We start from the raw sequence: 14,846 nt of genomic DNA on the forward strand, positions 1-14,846 counted from the left end.
CCACCAGAGAGACTTAACCTGTGATCCCAATAAGACTTTGAGGGGAGGTGATGTCATGTATTCAATTGTCATTGTGACCCATGCATAAGCTGACCTAAGTTGTACACCTTGAGAACACTGACCACAGGGGACGGACTTGTGGGAGACACTCCTAACCTGGACTTTCCGGTAAAATGGGGAAGCTCCACCCACCGTCTGTCTCTTGAGGTCTTGGCAATAAAGGTAACTGGTCACAGAGTGACCTTTTCTCAAGTATGGGCCTCGTGTGCATTTATACTGTATAGTAAGGACATATTACAAACAACATACAAATTCCTGAAAAACAATGGAGACAGGGAGGCAACGATTATATCGTCAAAACACAGAGCTTTCAATATAACTCAACACAGCCTGGGCCAGGCCTCATCGCTAGGGAAAGCCTGGGCCAGGCCTCATCGCTTGGGAAAGCCTCGCCAGATCTCATCGCTGGGAAAGATTGGGTTGGGGCCAAGTCACTGGGGAAAGATTGGGTCAGAGTCTAGTCACTGGGGAAAGGTTGGGTCAGGGCCTCGTCACATGGGAAAGGTTGGGTCGGGGTCTAGTCACTGGGGAAAGGTTGGGTCGGGGTCTAGTCACTGGGGAAAGGTTGAGTCGGGGTCCAGTCACTGGGGAAAGGTTGGGTCGGGGTCTAGTCACTGGGGAAAGGTTGAGTCGGGATCTAGTCACTGGGGAAAGGTTGAGTCGGGGTCTAGTCACTGGGGAAAGGTTGGGTCGGGGTCTAGTCACTGGGGAAAGGTTGGGTCAGGGTCTAGTCACTGGGGAAAGGTTGAGTCAGGACCTATTCACTGGGGAAAGGTTGGGTCGGGGTCTAGTCACTGGGGAAAGGTTGGGTCGGGGTCTAGTCACTGGGGAAAGGTTGGGTCGGGGTCTAGTCACTGGGGAAAGGTTGGGTCAGGGTCTAGTCACTGGGGAAAGGTTGAGTCAGGACCGAGTCACTGGGGAAAGGTTGGTTCGGGGTCTAGTCACTGGGGAAAAGTTGGGTCGGGGCCTAGTCACTGGGGAAAGGTTGGGTCGGGGTCTAGTCACTGGGGAAAGGTTGGGTCGGGGTCTAGTCACTGGGGAAAGGTTAAGTCGGGGCCTAGTCACTGGGAAAGGTTGGGTCGGGGTCTAGTCACTGGGGAAAGGTTGGGTCGGGGTTTGGTCACTGGGGAAAGATTGGGTCGGGGTCTAGTCACTGGGGAAAGGTTGGGTCGGGGCCTAGTCACTGGGGAAAGGGTGGGTCGGGGTCTAGTCACTGGGGAAAGGTTGGGTCGGGGTCTAGTCACTGGGGAAAGGTTGGGTCGGGGTCTAGTCACTGGGGAAAGGTTGGGTCAGGGTCTAGTCACTGGGGAAAGGTTGGGTCGGGGCCTAGTCACTGGGGAAAGGTTGGGTTGGAGTCTAGTCTCTGGGGAAAGGTTGGGTCGGGGCCCAGTCACTGGGGAAAGGTTGGGTTGGAGTCTAGTCTCTGGGGAAAGGTTGGGTCGGGGCCTAGTCACTGGGGAAAGGTTGGGTCGGGGTCTAGTCACTGGGGAAAGGTCGGGTCGGGGTCTAGTCACTGGGGAAAGGTTGGGTCGGGGTCTAGTCACTGGGGAAAGGTTGGGTCGGGGTTCTAGTCACTGGGGAAAGGTTGGGTCGGGGCCTAGTCACTGGGGAAAGGTTGGGTCGGGGCCGAGTCACTGGGGAAAGGTTTGGTCGGGGTTCTAGTCACTGGGGAAAGGTTTGGTCGGGGTTCTAGTCACTGGGGAAAGGTTGGGTCGGGGCCGAGTCACTGGGGAAAGGTTGGGTCGGGGTCTAGTCACTGGGGAAAGGTTGAGTCGGGGTCCAGTCACTGGGTAAAGGTTGGATCGGGGCCTAGTCTCTGGGGAAAGGTTGGGTCGGGGCCCAGTCACTGGGGAAATGTTGGGTCGGGGTCTAGTCACTGGGGAAAGGTTGGGTCGGGGTCTAGTCTCTGGGGAAAGGTTGGGTCGGGGCCCAGTCACTGGGGAAAGGTTGGGTTGGGGTCTAGTCACTGGGGAAAGGTTGGGTCGGGGTCTAGTCACTGGGGAAAGATTGGGTTGGGGTCTAGTCACTGGGGAAAGGTTGGGTCGGGGGTCTAGTCACTGGGGAAAGGTTGGGTCGGGGTCTAGTCCCTGGGGAAAGGTTGGGTCGGGGTCTAGTCCCTGGGGAAAGGTTGTGTCGGGGTCTAGTCACAGGTGAAAGGTTGGGTCGGGGCCTAGTCTCTGGGGAAAGGTTGAGTCAGGGCCTAGTCTCTGGGGAAAGGTTGGGTCGGGGTCTAGTCACTGGGGAAAGGTTGGGTCGGGGTCTAGTCACTGGGGAAAGGTTGAGTCGGGGTCTAGTCACTGGGGAAAGGTTGGGTCGGGGTCTAGTCACTGGGGAAAGGTTGGGTCGGGGTCTAGTCACTGGGGAAAGGTTGGGTCGAGGTCTAGTCACTGGGGAAAGGTTGGGTCGGGGTCTAGTCACAGGTGAAAGGTTGGGTCGGGGCCTAGTCTCTGGGGAAAGGTTGAGTCAGGGCCTAGTCTCTGGGGAAAGGTTGGGTCGGGGTCTAGTCACTGGGGAAAGGTTGGGTCGGGGTCTAGTCACTGGGGAAAGGTTGGGTCGGGGTCTAGTCACTGGGGAAAGGTTGGCTCGGGGCCTAGTCTCTGGGGAAAGGTTGGGTCGGTGCCCAGTCACTGGGGAAATGTTGGATCGGGGTCTCGTCACTGGGGAAAGTTTGGGTCGGGGCCTAGTCTCTGGGGAAAGGTTGGGTCGGGGCCCAGTCACTGGGGAAAGGTTGGGTCGGGGTCTAGTCACTGGGGAAAGGTTGGGTCTGGGTCTAGTCACTGGGGAAAGGTTGGGTCGGGGTCTAGTCACTGGGGAAAGGTTGGGTCGGGGTCTAGTCACTGGGGAAAGGTTGGGTCAGGGTCTAGTCACTGGGGAAAGGTTGGGTCGGGGGTCTAGTCACAGGGGAAAGTTTGGGTCGGGGTCTAGTCACTGGGGAAAGGTTGGGTCGGGGGTCTAGTCACTGGGGAAAGGTTGGGTCGGGGTCTAGTCAATGGGGAAAGGTTGGGTCGGGGTCTAGTCACTGGGGAAAGGTTGGGTCAGGGTCTAGTCACTGGGGAAAGGTTGGGTCGGGGGTCTAGTCACAGGGGAAAGTTTGGGTCGGGGTCTAGTCACTGGGGAAAGGTTGGGTCGGGGGTCTAGTCACTGGGGAAAGGTTGGGTCGGGGGTCTAGTCACAGGGGAAAGTTTGGGTCGGGGTCTAGTCACTGGGGAAAGGTTGGGTCGGGGTCTAGTCACTGGGGAACGGTTGGGTCGGGGTCTAGTCAATGGGGAAAGGTTGAGTCGCGGTCTAGTCACTGGGGAAAGGTTGGGTCGGGGTCTAGTCACTGGGGAACGGTTGGGTCGGGGTCTAGTCAATGGGGAAAGGTTGAGTCGCGGTCTAGTCACTGGGGAAAGGTTGGGTCGGGGTCTACTCATTGAGGAAAGGTTTGGTCGGGGTTCTAGTCACTGGGGAAAGGTTTGGTCGGGGTTCTAGTCACTGGGGAAAGGTTGGGTCGGGGCCGAGTCACTGGGGAAAGGTTGGGTCGGGGTCTAGTCACTGGGGAAAGGTTGAGTCGGGGTCCAGTCACTGGGTAAAGGTTGGATCGGGGCCTAGTCTCTGGGGAAAGGTTGGGTCGGGGCCCAGTCACTGGGGAAATGTTGGGTCGGGGTCTAGTCACTGGGGAAAGGTTGGGTCGGGGTCTAGTCTCTGGGGAAAGGTTGGGTCGGGGCCCAGTCACTGGGGAAAGGTTGGGTTGGGGTCTAGTCACTGGGGAAAGGTTGGGTCGGGGTCTAGTCACTGGGGAAAGATTGGGTTGGGGTCTAGTCACTGGGGAAAGGTTGGGTCGGGGGTCTAGTCACTGGGGAAAGGTTGGGTCGGGGTCTAGTCCCTGGGGAAAGGTTGGGTCGGGGTCTAGTCCCTGGGGAAAGGTTGTGTCGGGGTCTAGTCACAGGTGAAAGGTTGGGTCGGGGCCTAGTCTCTGGGGAAAGGTTGAGTCAGGGCCTAGTCTCTGGGGAAAGGTTGGGTCGGGGTCTAGTCACTGGGGAAAGGTTGGGTCGGGGTCTAGTCACTGGGGAAAGGTTGAGTCGGGGTCTAGTCACTGGGGAAAGGTTGGGTCGGGGTCTAGTCACTGGGGAAAGGTTGGGTCGGGGTCTAGTCACTGGGGAAAGGTTGGGTCGAGGTCTAGTCACTGGGGAAAGGTTGGGTCGGGGTCTAGTCACAGGTGAAAGGTTGGGTCGGGGCCTAGTCTCTGGGGAAAGGTTGAGTCAGGGCCTAGTCTCTGGGGAAAGGTTGGGTCGGGGTCTAGTCACTGGGGAAAGGTTGGGTCGGGGTCTAGTCACTGGGGAAAGGTTGGGTCGGGGTCTAGTCACTGGGGAAAGGTTGGCTCGGGGCCTAGTCTCTGGGGAAAGGTTGGGTCGGTGCCCAGTCACTGGGGAAATGTTGGATCGGGGTCTCGTCACTGGGGAAAGTTTGGGTCGGGGCCTAGTCTCTGGGGAAAGGTTGGGTCGGGGCCCAGTCACTGGGGAAAGGTTGGGTCGGGGTCTAGTCACTGGGGAAAGGTTGGGTCTGGGTCTAGTCACTGGGGAAAGGTTGGGTCGGGGTCTAGTCACTGGGGAAAGGTTGGGTCGGGGTCTAGTCACTGGGGAAAGGTTGGGTCAGGGTCTAGTCACTGGGGAAAGGTTGGGTCGGGGGTCTAGTCACAGGGGAAAGTTTGGGTCGGGGTCTAGTCACTGGGGAAAGGTTGGGTCGGGGGTCTAGTCACTGGGGAAAGGTTGGGTCGGGGTCTAGTCAATGGGGAAAGGTTGGGTCGGGGTCTAGTCACTGGGGAAAGGTTGGGTCAGGGTCTAGTCACTGGGGAAAGGTTGGGTCGGGGGTCTAGTCACAGGGGAAAGTTTGGGTCGGGGTCTAGTCACTGGGGAAAGGTTGGGTCGGGGGTCTAGTCACTGGGGAAAGGTTGGGTCGGGGGTCTAGTCACAGGGGAAAGTTTGGGTCGGGGTCTAGTCACTGGGGAAAGGTTGGGTCGGGGTCTAGTCACTGGGGAACGGTTGGGTCGGGGTCTAGTCAATGGGGAAAGGTTGAGTCGCGGTCTAGTCACTGGGGAAAGGTTGGGTCGGGGTCTACTCATTGAGGAAAGGTTGGGTCGGGGCCTAGTCACTGGGGAAAGGTTGGGTTGGGGTCTAGTCACTGGGGAAAGGTTGGGTCGGGGTCTACTCATTGGGGAAAGGTTAGGTCGGGGCCTAGTCACTTGAGAAAGGTTGAGTCGGGGCCAAATCACATGGGAAAGATTGGGTCAGGGCCCAGTCACTGGGGAAAGGTTGGGTCAGGGCCTAGTCACTGGGGAAAGGTTGAGTCGAGGTCTAGTCACTGGGGAAAGGTTGAGTCGAGGTCTATTCAGTGGGGAAAGGTTGGGTCGGGGTCTAGTCACAGGGGAAAGGTTGGATCGGGGTCTGGTCACAGGGGAAAGGTTGGGTCAGGGCCCAGTCACTGAGGAAAGGTTGGGTCGGGGCCTAGTCACTGGGGAAATGTTGAGTCGAGGTCCAGTCACTGGGGAAAGGTTGAGTCGAGGTCTAGTCACTGGGGAAAGGTTGGGTCGGGGGTCTCGTCACTGGGGAAAGGTTGGGTTGGGGTCTAGTCACTGGGGAAAGGTTGGGTCGGGGTCTCGTCACTGTGGAAAGGTTGGGTTGGGGTCTAGTCACTGGGGAAAGGTTGGGTCGGGGTCTAGTCACTGGGGAAAGGTTGGGTCGGGGTCTAGTCACTGGGGAAAGGTTGGGTCGGGGTCTAGTCACTGGGGAAAGGTTGAGTCGGGGTCTAGTCACTGGGGAAAGGTTGGATTGAGGCTGGTCACTGGGGAAAGAGGGGCTGATTTCCGACGCGCTTTGCTCAGCCCTGTTGAAGGTATTTTCTTTGTTTCTTTATCTTGTTTTGGGCTGAAAGCAGAAGGGTGAAAGAAGGAGAGAGCAGAGATTGTAACAGGAAATGACCTCGGCAAACGTTGTGGTGGTCCAGCTGTGCTGAAGGGTTTCGGTGGTAGCACAGCCGACATAACTGGCAGTGTCGGCCTCTAGTGTTGTGCTTACAGCTCACGCAAATGGCGGTGGTGAGCAGCTCGAGGTAACTGCACCGGTTCGAATGGCCGAAGCATTCGCAGGCTTGCAGGGAAAAGACAGAGAGTGTAGACGGGACACAGGCAGTTTGCAGACTGTGAGAGGGTCACATGCTGCAGGAATGAGAGGTGGGGAGGAAATGGCTGGAATGGGAGGGAGGGAGGGAACACTGAGGCTTTTAGCCGTGAGGGGAAAACATCAGATTCCTGGCTAGTTACGGTTTGCATTGAATCAGGCAGATGGCAATGGATGGTCCCAATCCCAGGTTTATAGATTCTGTGCCGGGTTTTACACAGCACTGCCAAGTTAGGGGCCTTTCAACTGTGGCTCAGTGGGCAGCACGTTCGCCTCGGAGTCAGAAGATCATCGGTTCAAGTCCCATTCCAGAGATTTGAGCCCATAATCCAGACTGACGCTCCCAGTGCAGTACTGAGGGAGTGGTGCACTGTCGGAAGGGAAGTTCTGAGGGAACGCTGCAGTGTCGGAGGGGCAGTTCTGAGGGTGCACTGTGCTGTCGGAGGGGCAGTACTGAGTGAGTGCTGCACTGTCGGAGGGGTAGTACTGAGAGAGCGCTGCACTGTCGAATGGGCAGTCCTGAGGAATTGCTGCACTGATGGAGGGGCAGTACTGAGGGAGTGCTGCACTGTGTGAGGGGGAGTACTGAGGGAGTGCTGCACTGTGTGAGGGGGAGTACTGAGGGATTGCTTCACTGTGCGAGGGGCATTACTGAGGGATTGCTGCACCGCCGGAGTGGTCGTACTGAAAGACTGCTGCACTGCCAGAGGGACAGTACTGAGGGAGTGCTGCACTGTCGGAGGGACAGTACTGAGGGAACACTGCACTGTTTGAGGGGCAGTACTGAGGGATTGCTGCCCTGCCGGAGGGGCAGTCCTGAAGGAACAATATATAAATGCAAATCCTTGCTTTCTCATGTGCTCTGAGCCAGTCGCGGTGTTTGAGAGCTCCTACCTTGCTCTGGGGTCGTGACCTCTAGTGATGAGATTCTTGGCCGTGTGCGACCGAGCTTTGGATCAGCTGCATGTGTCAGGAGAAATCAGCAATTATTAATCCCAGCTGGAGAACACGCGTTCTGAACAGAACATCTGTACTGTACGCACACACATCGAGTGGACACTGTAGAGGATGGCAGGAGTATCCGAGAGACAAGCAAACAGACATTTCCATCTCCGCTACACCGCCAATCAGACAGAAACTCACACCGAGACTCGGGAGGAGATATTAGGACAGGTGACCAAAAACTCGGTCAAAGTGGTAGGTTTTAAGGAGATTCTTAAAGGAGCAGAGAGAGGTGGTGCGGAGACGTTTAGGGAGGGAATTCCAGAGCTTCGGGCCCAGGCAGCTGGAGGCTTGGGAAGGCGTTAGGGATGGAGAAGGTTGCAGAGATAGGGAGGGTTGTAGGGTGGGAGGGGGTAATAGAGATAGGGAGGGTTGTAGGGTGGGAGGGGGTTATAGAGATAGGGAGGGGTGTAGGGTGGGAGGAGGTTACAGCGATAGGGAGGGGTGTAGGGTGTGAGGGGGTTATAGAGATAGGGAGGGCTGTAGAGTGTGAGGCTTTACTGATAGGGAGGGGTGGGGCCACGGAGGGATTTGAACGCGAGGTTGAGAATTATAAATTGGAGGCGTTGCTGGACCGGGAGCCAATGTCGGATCAATCAATCACTTCCCCGGGTCTACTCACTGCCCGGCTGTCAATCAAACCGGATCGATGGATAATTAGTGGGAATCTGGTCCGCGGAGAGATGATTAAATGGGGTGAGGCCGTGACAGGCTGTTATTGTGGGATTACGGTATATTGAGGGTTTGTACCTGGGTAGCAAAGGAGCAGGTTTGGGGTCAAAATGTAACGTTTCATAGACCCCCAGTCTCGGTCAGTGTGGTGGGTTATGGTCACTCCTGGTCAGTGTGGGGCGTTTTGGTCACTCCCGGTCAGTGTGGAGAGTTATGGTCACTCCTGGTCAGTGTGGGGAGTTATGGTCACTCCCGGTCAGTGTGGGGAGTTATGGTCACTCCTGGTCAGTGTGGGGAGTTATGGTCACTCCTGATCAGAGAGCTATGGTCACTCCCGGTCAGTGTGGAGAGTTATGGTCACTCCCAGTCAGTGTGGAGAGTTATGATCACTCCCGGTCAGTGTGGGGAGTTATGGTCACTCCCGGTCACTGTGGGGAGTTATGGTCACTCCCGGTCAGTGTGGGGAGTTATGGTCACTCCCGGTCAGTGTGGGGAGTTATGGTCACTCCCGGTCAGTGTGGGGAGTTATGGTCACTCCCGGTCAGTGTGGGGAGTTATGGTCACTCCTGGTCAGTGTGGGGAGTTATGGTCACTCTGCTCCCGGTCAGTCTGGGTGTTGGTTCGGGGTTGCGTTATGGCGGATGGTTTGGAATGACATGGACAGCATGTGAAGGGTTAAATAAACGGGAACAAGTTGATGTAAGATCCAGGAACAAAGAGGAACAGATTGAGGCCGAGACACTCACCTAGTTCCCATTCCTGCATATGGGATAACGGGATTACAACACGTCCCCATTGATCTTGGCCTCAACCACCAAATGGATTTCTACAAATCTTCCCTCCACTTCCCACTGAACATTCTCACTGAGACACAGTGAGAAGCATTTTCGTCTCAGCTAAGATGTCCGTCGTACAGATTGCATCTTCCCTGCTTTATATCTGCTGCACTGCTCGAGGAGATTATACTTTACTGCATAGATACACAGGCAAGCAGACTCCTGATCCCAGCCCTGTTCATACCTAATCTGCCTCACACTTTCATCTGTTCACACTCAGCCCCTGCTCACACTCAATCCCTGCTCACACCTACACCTGTTCCTCGCTCACTGAGCGACAAGGGAGGTTTGAGGGAATCGGATCATTCCCGATACAGAAATGAGCTCTGGGTCAGCAAGTCACAGGTCAGAGAGCATAGGTTCTACTTACGGCCACTCGCCACGGAGGGGTCAGGGAGGCCTGGAGAGGGAAATGGAAACAGAGTTAGAGAGACATCTGATTAACAATCTTTATCGATAAACACATGAACACAACCCATCACACGGAGTGTTCATCAGATCGACGTCACTCAAACTCACGAACAAGGAACTGATGGGGGATTGGCGTGCTGCATCCTCTGAGCGCTCACACCAGCCCTGTGTGAGACCAGGTAGAGTTGCTAAAGTGCTCCCGTAAGGTGAGTGTGAGAGTAGTACGTGGGGACGCTCCCACTACGTGCGATTAGTGTGTAAGTACGCAGAGTTAATACGTAAGGGCATCAGTGGTCACACACACCCCTCCCCCACTGCCCAGTCAGCTCACTATCTGGATATTGATCTCGGGACATTCCACACACAGCAGGCCACAAATATCCCTCACAACCTTCACTTCCTGATCTGCTTCAGATACTGATTACACAGAGGCTGATTCTCCTCTAACCTTCCCCAGCTGTTCCCCAGATGTTCATCCAGCTGTGAACATTCCATTCTCACATCAGTCTGCACCTCACTGCTGGCTCTGTATGTGTGGGTGTCCGGAGTGAGGTTTCAGCAAATTCAACCCCTGCGGCTATTACAACCTCACCCTCTACATAATGCCAGCGATCCCCCTCGCTCACTGACCCCGACATTACATTGATAGAGGGCTTCAAAATGAGGAAGGGTTTTGATGGAGTGAATAAGGAGAAACTGTTTGCAGGGGCAGGAGGGTGGGTAACCCAAGGACACAGATTGAAGGTGATTGGCCAAAGACCCAGAGGGAGATGAGGATTATTTTTAGCAGCGAGTTGTTGTGCTCTGGAATGCGCTGCCTGAAAGGGCGGTGGGAGCAGATTTAATCATAACTTTCAAAAGGGAGTTGGATAAATACTTGAAAAGGCAACATTTGCAGGTCCATGGGGAAAGAGCGGGGAGTGGGACTAATTGGATAATCTTTCTTTCTTTCATTATTTTTTTTCTTCGCTATATCTCTAATTCTTTCTCTCACTTTCCTTTTCTCTCTCTTTCCCTCTCTCTTACTTTCCGTCTCTCATTCTAACTTACTTTCTCTGCTTCTCTCTCTCCCTCTTTATCACTTTCTCTATGTCTCTGTTTCCCACTTTCTCTTTCTTTTTGTTTGTTCTCTCTTTCATTCTTTGCTTCTCTCTTTCTCTGTCTCTGTCTCTCTTTCTCCCCCCTTTTTCGCTCCCTCCCTCTGCCCTGCTCTCTCCCCTCTCCCTCTCTCTCCCTCCCCCCGGCTCAGTGTGGAGCTGTGGGCACGGACCCTATCTCTGTCCCTGGCTCTGTCCAATCTCCCGCTGTGAGTCTCTGTTCCCACATGAACACAATGACAAAGATGGGTGGGTTGTATTTTGGAGTCGGTGCGTTGCCGGGAGTTGGGCTGAGAATGAAATGTGAAGGGAATCTGGTGCCGGCACTGAGCCGGGCTGGAGCAGCTCTGGTTACTCACAGACATTGGCCGTCCCTTTGGGGATTGGGAGGTACGAGCCTGCTGTCCACGCTCGGCCTTGAAAGCCTTTCTTGCATCTCCCGCAGTCCGGCCCCGTGGTGTTGTGCTCACACTCGCAACTCAGCTTCCCCTTCTCCCAGATACAGTTGTTGGCGTGAAGATTGCACTTACACCTGGCAAAAAACAATAGCAAGCTGGTTTCAAATAAGCTGAGCAGCCGGGTTAGACTGGGGACTGGCCGCTCCGCGAGTCTGCTCTCCCTTTCCCAGCTTCGCTCTGCAAACAGCAACATTTTTCTCCCACTTACTGCCTTTCAACCCAGGCGGCGGGTCAGTTTCTGGGTGTGTTTCCGCTGATTGACGATCAGATTCTGGGCAGCAACAAGAACACGTTAGGAGAGAGTTTCTGATCAGCTCCGGCCTTCCAGGCCCCTCAAAGGAAGAGCTTGCATTTATAGAGCGCCTCTCACAAGTTATTTCTTTACAACAACAACAATAAAACCTGGAACAACAACTTGAATTTATATCGCGCATTTAACTTGTAAAACGTCCCAAGGTGCTTCACAGGAGCGTAAATCAGATAAACTGACACCAGCCACTTAAGGAGATATTTGGACAGGTGACCAAAAACTTAGTCTGAGAGGTCAGTTTTCAGGAGCGTCTTAAGGGAGAATAGAGAGGTTGAGAAGTGGATATGTTTAGGGAGGGGATTCCAGAGCTTAGGGCCCAGGCAGCTGAAGGCACGGCCACCAATGGAGGGGCGAAGGGAGTGGGGGATGGACAAGAGGCCTGTGGTGGAGGAGAGCAGCGATCTCGGAGTGCTGTTCCTGGTGTTGGAGGACAGCAGAGATCTTGGAGGGCTGTAGCGTGGGAGGAGGTTACAGAGATAGGGAGGGGGAGAGGCCATGGAGGGATTTTTAGACAAGGATGAGATTTTGTTGTTGTTGTTGTTCAGGAAATGCGATTTGGAAAGGCACAAAGTGCTGTGACGGTCTCTGTACCGTGAAGCGTGAGAACGCTGGTCTCGGTGACTCTGTGCTAACAGCATCGAGCCGCTGTTTAACTCACTGAGAGGGTGAAGCTTCACAATCCGCAGATTGTATGTTGCACATTCAGCAAATTGTCAGTTCTGGGCACTGTATGCTGAACTAAGCAGATACCCAGACAGTTCCTTGGAGTCACATTAACGGCAGCGTAAACATTTTACTGCTCCTGTTCTCCAATTAGTGTCTGAAGATTGTCCTCGGCTAAAAGCTGGAACGAGCCTCCCAGAAGCTGAGTGTGGAATAATGAGGGAATGGCTCCGAGCCCTGGAGATTGTGTGATGGGAGAATGGGAACTCACTGACCCAGACTGAATATAGATCCAACACGAAGGAAGCCTTCAGTCACAATCAGTCATCGAATCAGGAAGGACTTGGATCGAGTAAATAATGAGCAACTGTTTCCAGTGGCAGTAGGGTCGGGGACCAGAGGTCAAAGGTTGAAGGTAATTGGTAGAAGACCCAGAGGGGAGATAAGGAGAGTTTGATCTGGAATGCGCTGCCTGAAAGGGCGGTGGGAGCAGATTCAATCGGAACTTTCAGAAGGGAATTGGATAAATACTTCAAGGGAAATATTTGCAGGGCTATGGGAAAAGAGTTGGGAGTGGGACTAATTGGATATCTCTTTCAAAGTGCCGGCACAGGCCCGATGGTCTGAATGGCCTCCCCCTGTGTTGTGTGATCTTCTCATTCTCTGGATCACGTCAAACCTCCCCAGTTACCCAGCGCTCACATAGGAAAAGAAGGAGGCCATTCGGCCCCTCGAGCCTGCTCCGCCATTCAATGGGAACATGGCTGATCTGTGACCGAACTCCATTCACCCGCCTTTGCCCCACATCCCTCAATACCATTGGTTAATAAAATCTATTAATCTCAGATTTAAAATTAACAATTGATCTAACATCAACTGCCATTTGTGGAAAAGAATTCCAAACTTCGACCAACCTTTGTGTGTAGAAGTGTTTCCTAATTTGACCCCTGAAAGGTCTGGCTCTAATTTATAGATTATGCCCCTACTCCAAGAATCCCCAACCAGGGAAATAGTTTCTCTCTATCTAACCTTTCAGTTCCCCTTAATATTTTGAAAACTTATCAAAACACCTTCTAAATTCTCGGGAACACAAACCTAGTTTATGTAATCTCTCCTCGTAATTAGATGTTGGCCCTGATAGACTGACCTTCAGATGTTCATTGAGATTGTGTGCCAGATGTTAACTCCGATATAGTGCCCTCCAGATAATAACTGATTGAGTGTCATGCCAGATGTTATACCTGATAGAGTATCCCAAATGTTAACTCTGATAGGGAACACCAGATATTTACCCTGATGGAGTATCACCAAGATGATAGACTGAGAATATCCCCCAGATGTTGCCCCTGATAGAGTTCCCCAGTTGTTGCCTTGATAGAGTGCCCCAGCTGTTGGCCTTGATAGAGTGTCCCCCAGATGTTGTCCTGTTGACGGCCCCCAGATGTTGGCCCTATGAGTGCCCCCCGATGTTGACCCTGTGAGTGCCCATCCAGATGTTGGCCCCATGCGTTACCCCCAGATGTTGGCCCTGTGAGTGCCCCCCGATGTTGACCCTGAGTGCCCATCCAGATGTTGGCCCCGTGCGTTACCCCCAAATGTTGGGTTTGTGAGTGCCCCAGATGTTGGCCTGACACGGCGCCCCCTGGGTGTGAAGTGTGGGGTCTGCGACTCTGGCCAGAAGGGGCGGGGAGCTCTCACCGGCCGCGAATGTCCAGGTTGGAGATGGCGTAGAAGTATTTGGAGTGGTTGTGCTGGTCAACACTGGTGGCCCCAGTGGCCGGCCGGAGCAGCCTGACCCGCAGGTCGGTCAGGGTGAAGAAGTCCCTCAGGTCCTTGGTGGTGTCCAGCTGGCCGTACAGCGAGGCCATGTCCTGGAGACCGGGCCCCCCGAACAGGGCAAAACGCTCCTGGATCTCGAAGCGGACCATCTTGTCCACCTTCCACACGTAGCCCCTGGAATACTCCTCCATGCAGATGATATCCAGCACTGAGGCCGGGCTCAGATCCCGGGCGCTTCTCGGCTCCATCCCGAAGGAGGTGAGGCAGTCGGCCGTGTAGAACTGGTAGGGTTGCCACGTACGGCCGTGGTCCAGAGACTTCTCCAGGACCATCTGCTCCGGCCGGCCCGACTCGAAGGTGATGACTATGTCCTCGGTCAGCTCGATGGTCTTGCCCCAGGACAGAGTGATATTGATCAGGAGGGGCTCGGGGAAACTCCTCCAGGAGACGCTTTGCCAAAAGGTGTTGGGAATCCGCCCCTCATCATCCAGCATCAGCTCGGGCGGGTGTGCGAGCTCGGGCATGTGAGCATCACACTCGTTGTTGCACATGTACGGGTTCTCCTGGAAACAGAGACGGAACAACACAGGTTATGTGTTTGAGTGAGTGAGTGTGATAGAAACATAGAAACATAGAAACATAGAAAATAGGTGCAGGAGTAGACCATTCGGCCCTTTGAGCCTGCACCGCCATTCAATGAGTTCATGGCTGAACATGCAACTTCAGTACCCCATTCCTGCTTTCTCACCATACCGCTTGATCCCCCTAGTAGTAAGGACTTCATCTAACTCCTTTTTGAATATATTTAGTGAATTGGCCTCAACAACTTTCTGTGGCAGAGAATTCCACAGGTTCACCACTCTCTGGGTGAAGAAGTTTCTCCTCATCTCGGTCCTAAATGGCTTACCCCTTATCCTTAGACTGTGTCCCCTGGTTCTGGACTTCCCCAACATTGGGAACATTCTTCCTGCATCTAACCTGTCTAACCCCATCAGAATTTTAAACATTTCTATGAGGTCCCCTCTCATTCTTCTGAACTCCAGTGAATACAAGCCCAGTTGATCCAGTCTTTCTTGATAGGTCAGTCCCGCCATCCCGGGAATCAGTCTGGTGAACCTTCGTTGCACTCCCTCAATAGCAAGAATGTCCTTCCTCAGGTTTGGAGACCAAAACTGTACACAATACTCCAGGTGTGACCTCAGCAAGGCCCTGTACAACTGCAACAACACCTCCCTGCCCCTGTACTCAAATCCCCTCGCTATGAAGGCCAACATGCCATTTGCTTTCTTAACCACCTGCTGTACTGCATGTCAACCTTCAATGACTGATGTACCATGATACCCAGGTCTTGTTGCACCTCCCCTTTTCCTAATCTGTCACCATTCAGATAATAGTCTGTCTCT

The 14,846-nt window shown here is 54.0% G+C and overlaps 1 protein-coding gene across 1 annotated transcript in view; it reads right to left on the minus strand.

Moving 5' to 3' along the window:
- LOC139266693 (netrin-G1-like) overlaps positions 1 to 14,846 on the minus strand; it is a 36,994-nt gene that overhangs the window by 7,475 nt on the left and 14,673 nt on the right. The window contains exons 2-6 of the mRNA XM_070884283.1: positions 13,363 to 14,006; positions 10,593 to 10,765; positions 9,096 to 9,125; positions 7,110 to 7,175; positions 6,018 to 6,185 (exon numbers count right to left, since the gene is read on the minus strand). Of these exons, the coding sequence (XP_070740384.1) occupies positions 6,018 to 6,185; positions 7,110 to 7,175; positions 9,096 to 9,125; positions 10,593 to 10,765; positions 13,363 to 14,006 (1,081 nt within the window). The remainder of the gene's footprint in view (positions 1 to 6,017; positions 6,186 to 7,109; positions 7,176 to 9,095; positions 9,126 to 10,592; positions 10,766 to 13,362; positions 14,007 to 14,846) is intronic.

The sequence above is a fragment of the Pristiophorus japonicus genome, chromosome 7 (assembly GCF_044704955.1).
Source record: "Pristiophorus japonicus isolate sPriJap1 chromosome 7, sPriJap1.hap1, whole genome shotgun sequence".
Classification (NCBI taxonomy): Eukaryota; Metazoa; Chordata; class Chondrichthyes; family Pristiophoridae; genus Pristiophorus; species Pristiophorus japonicus.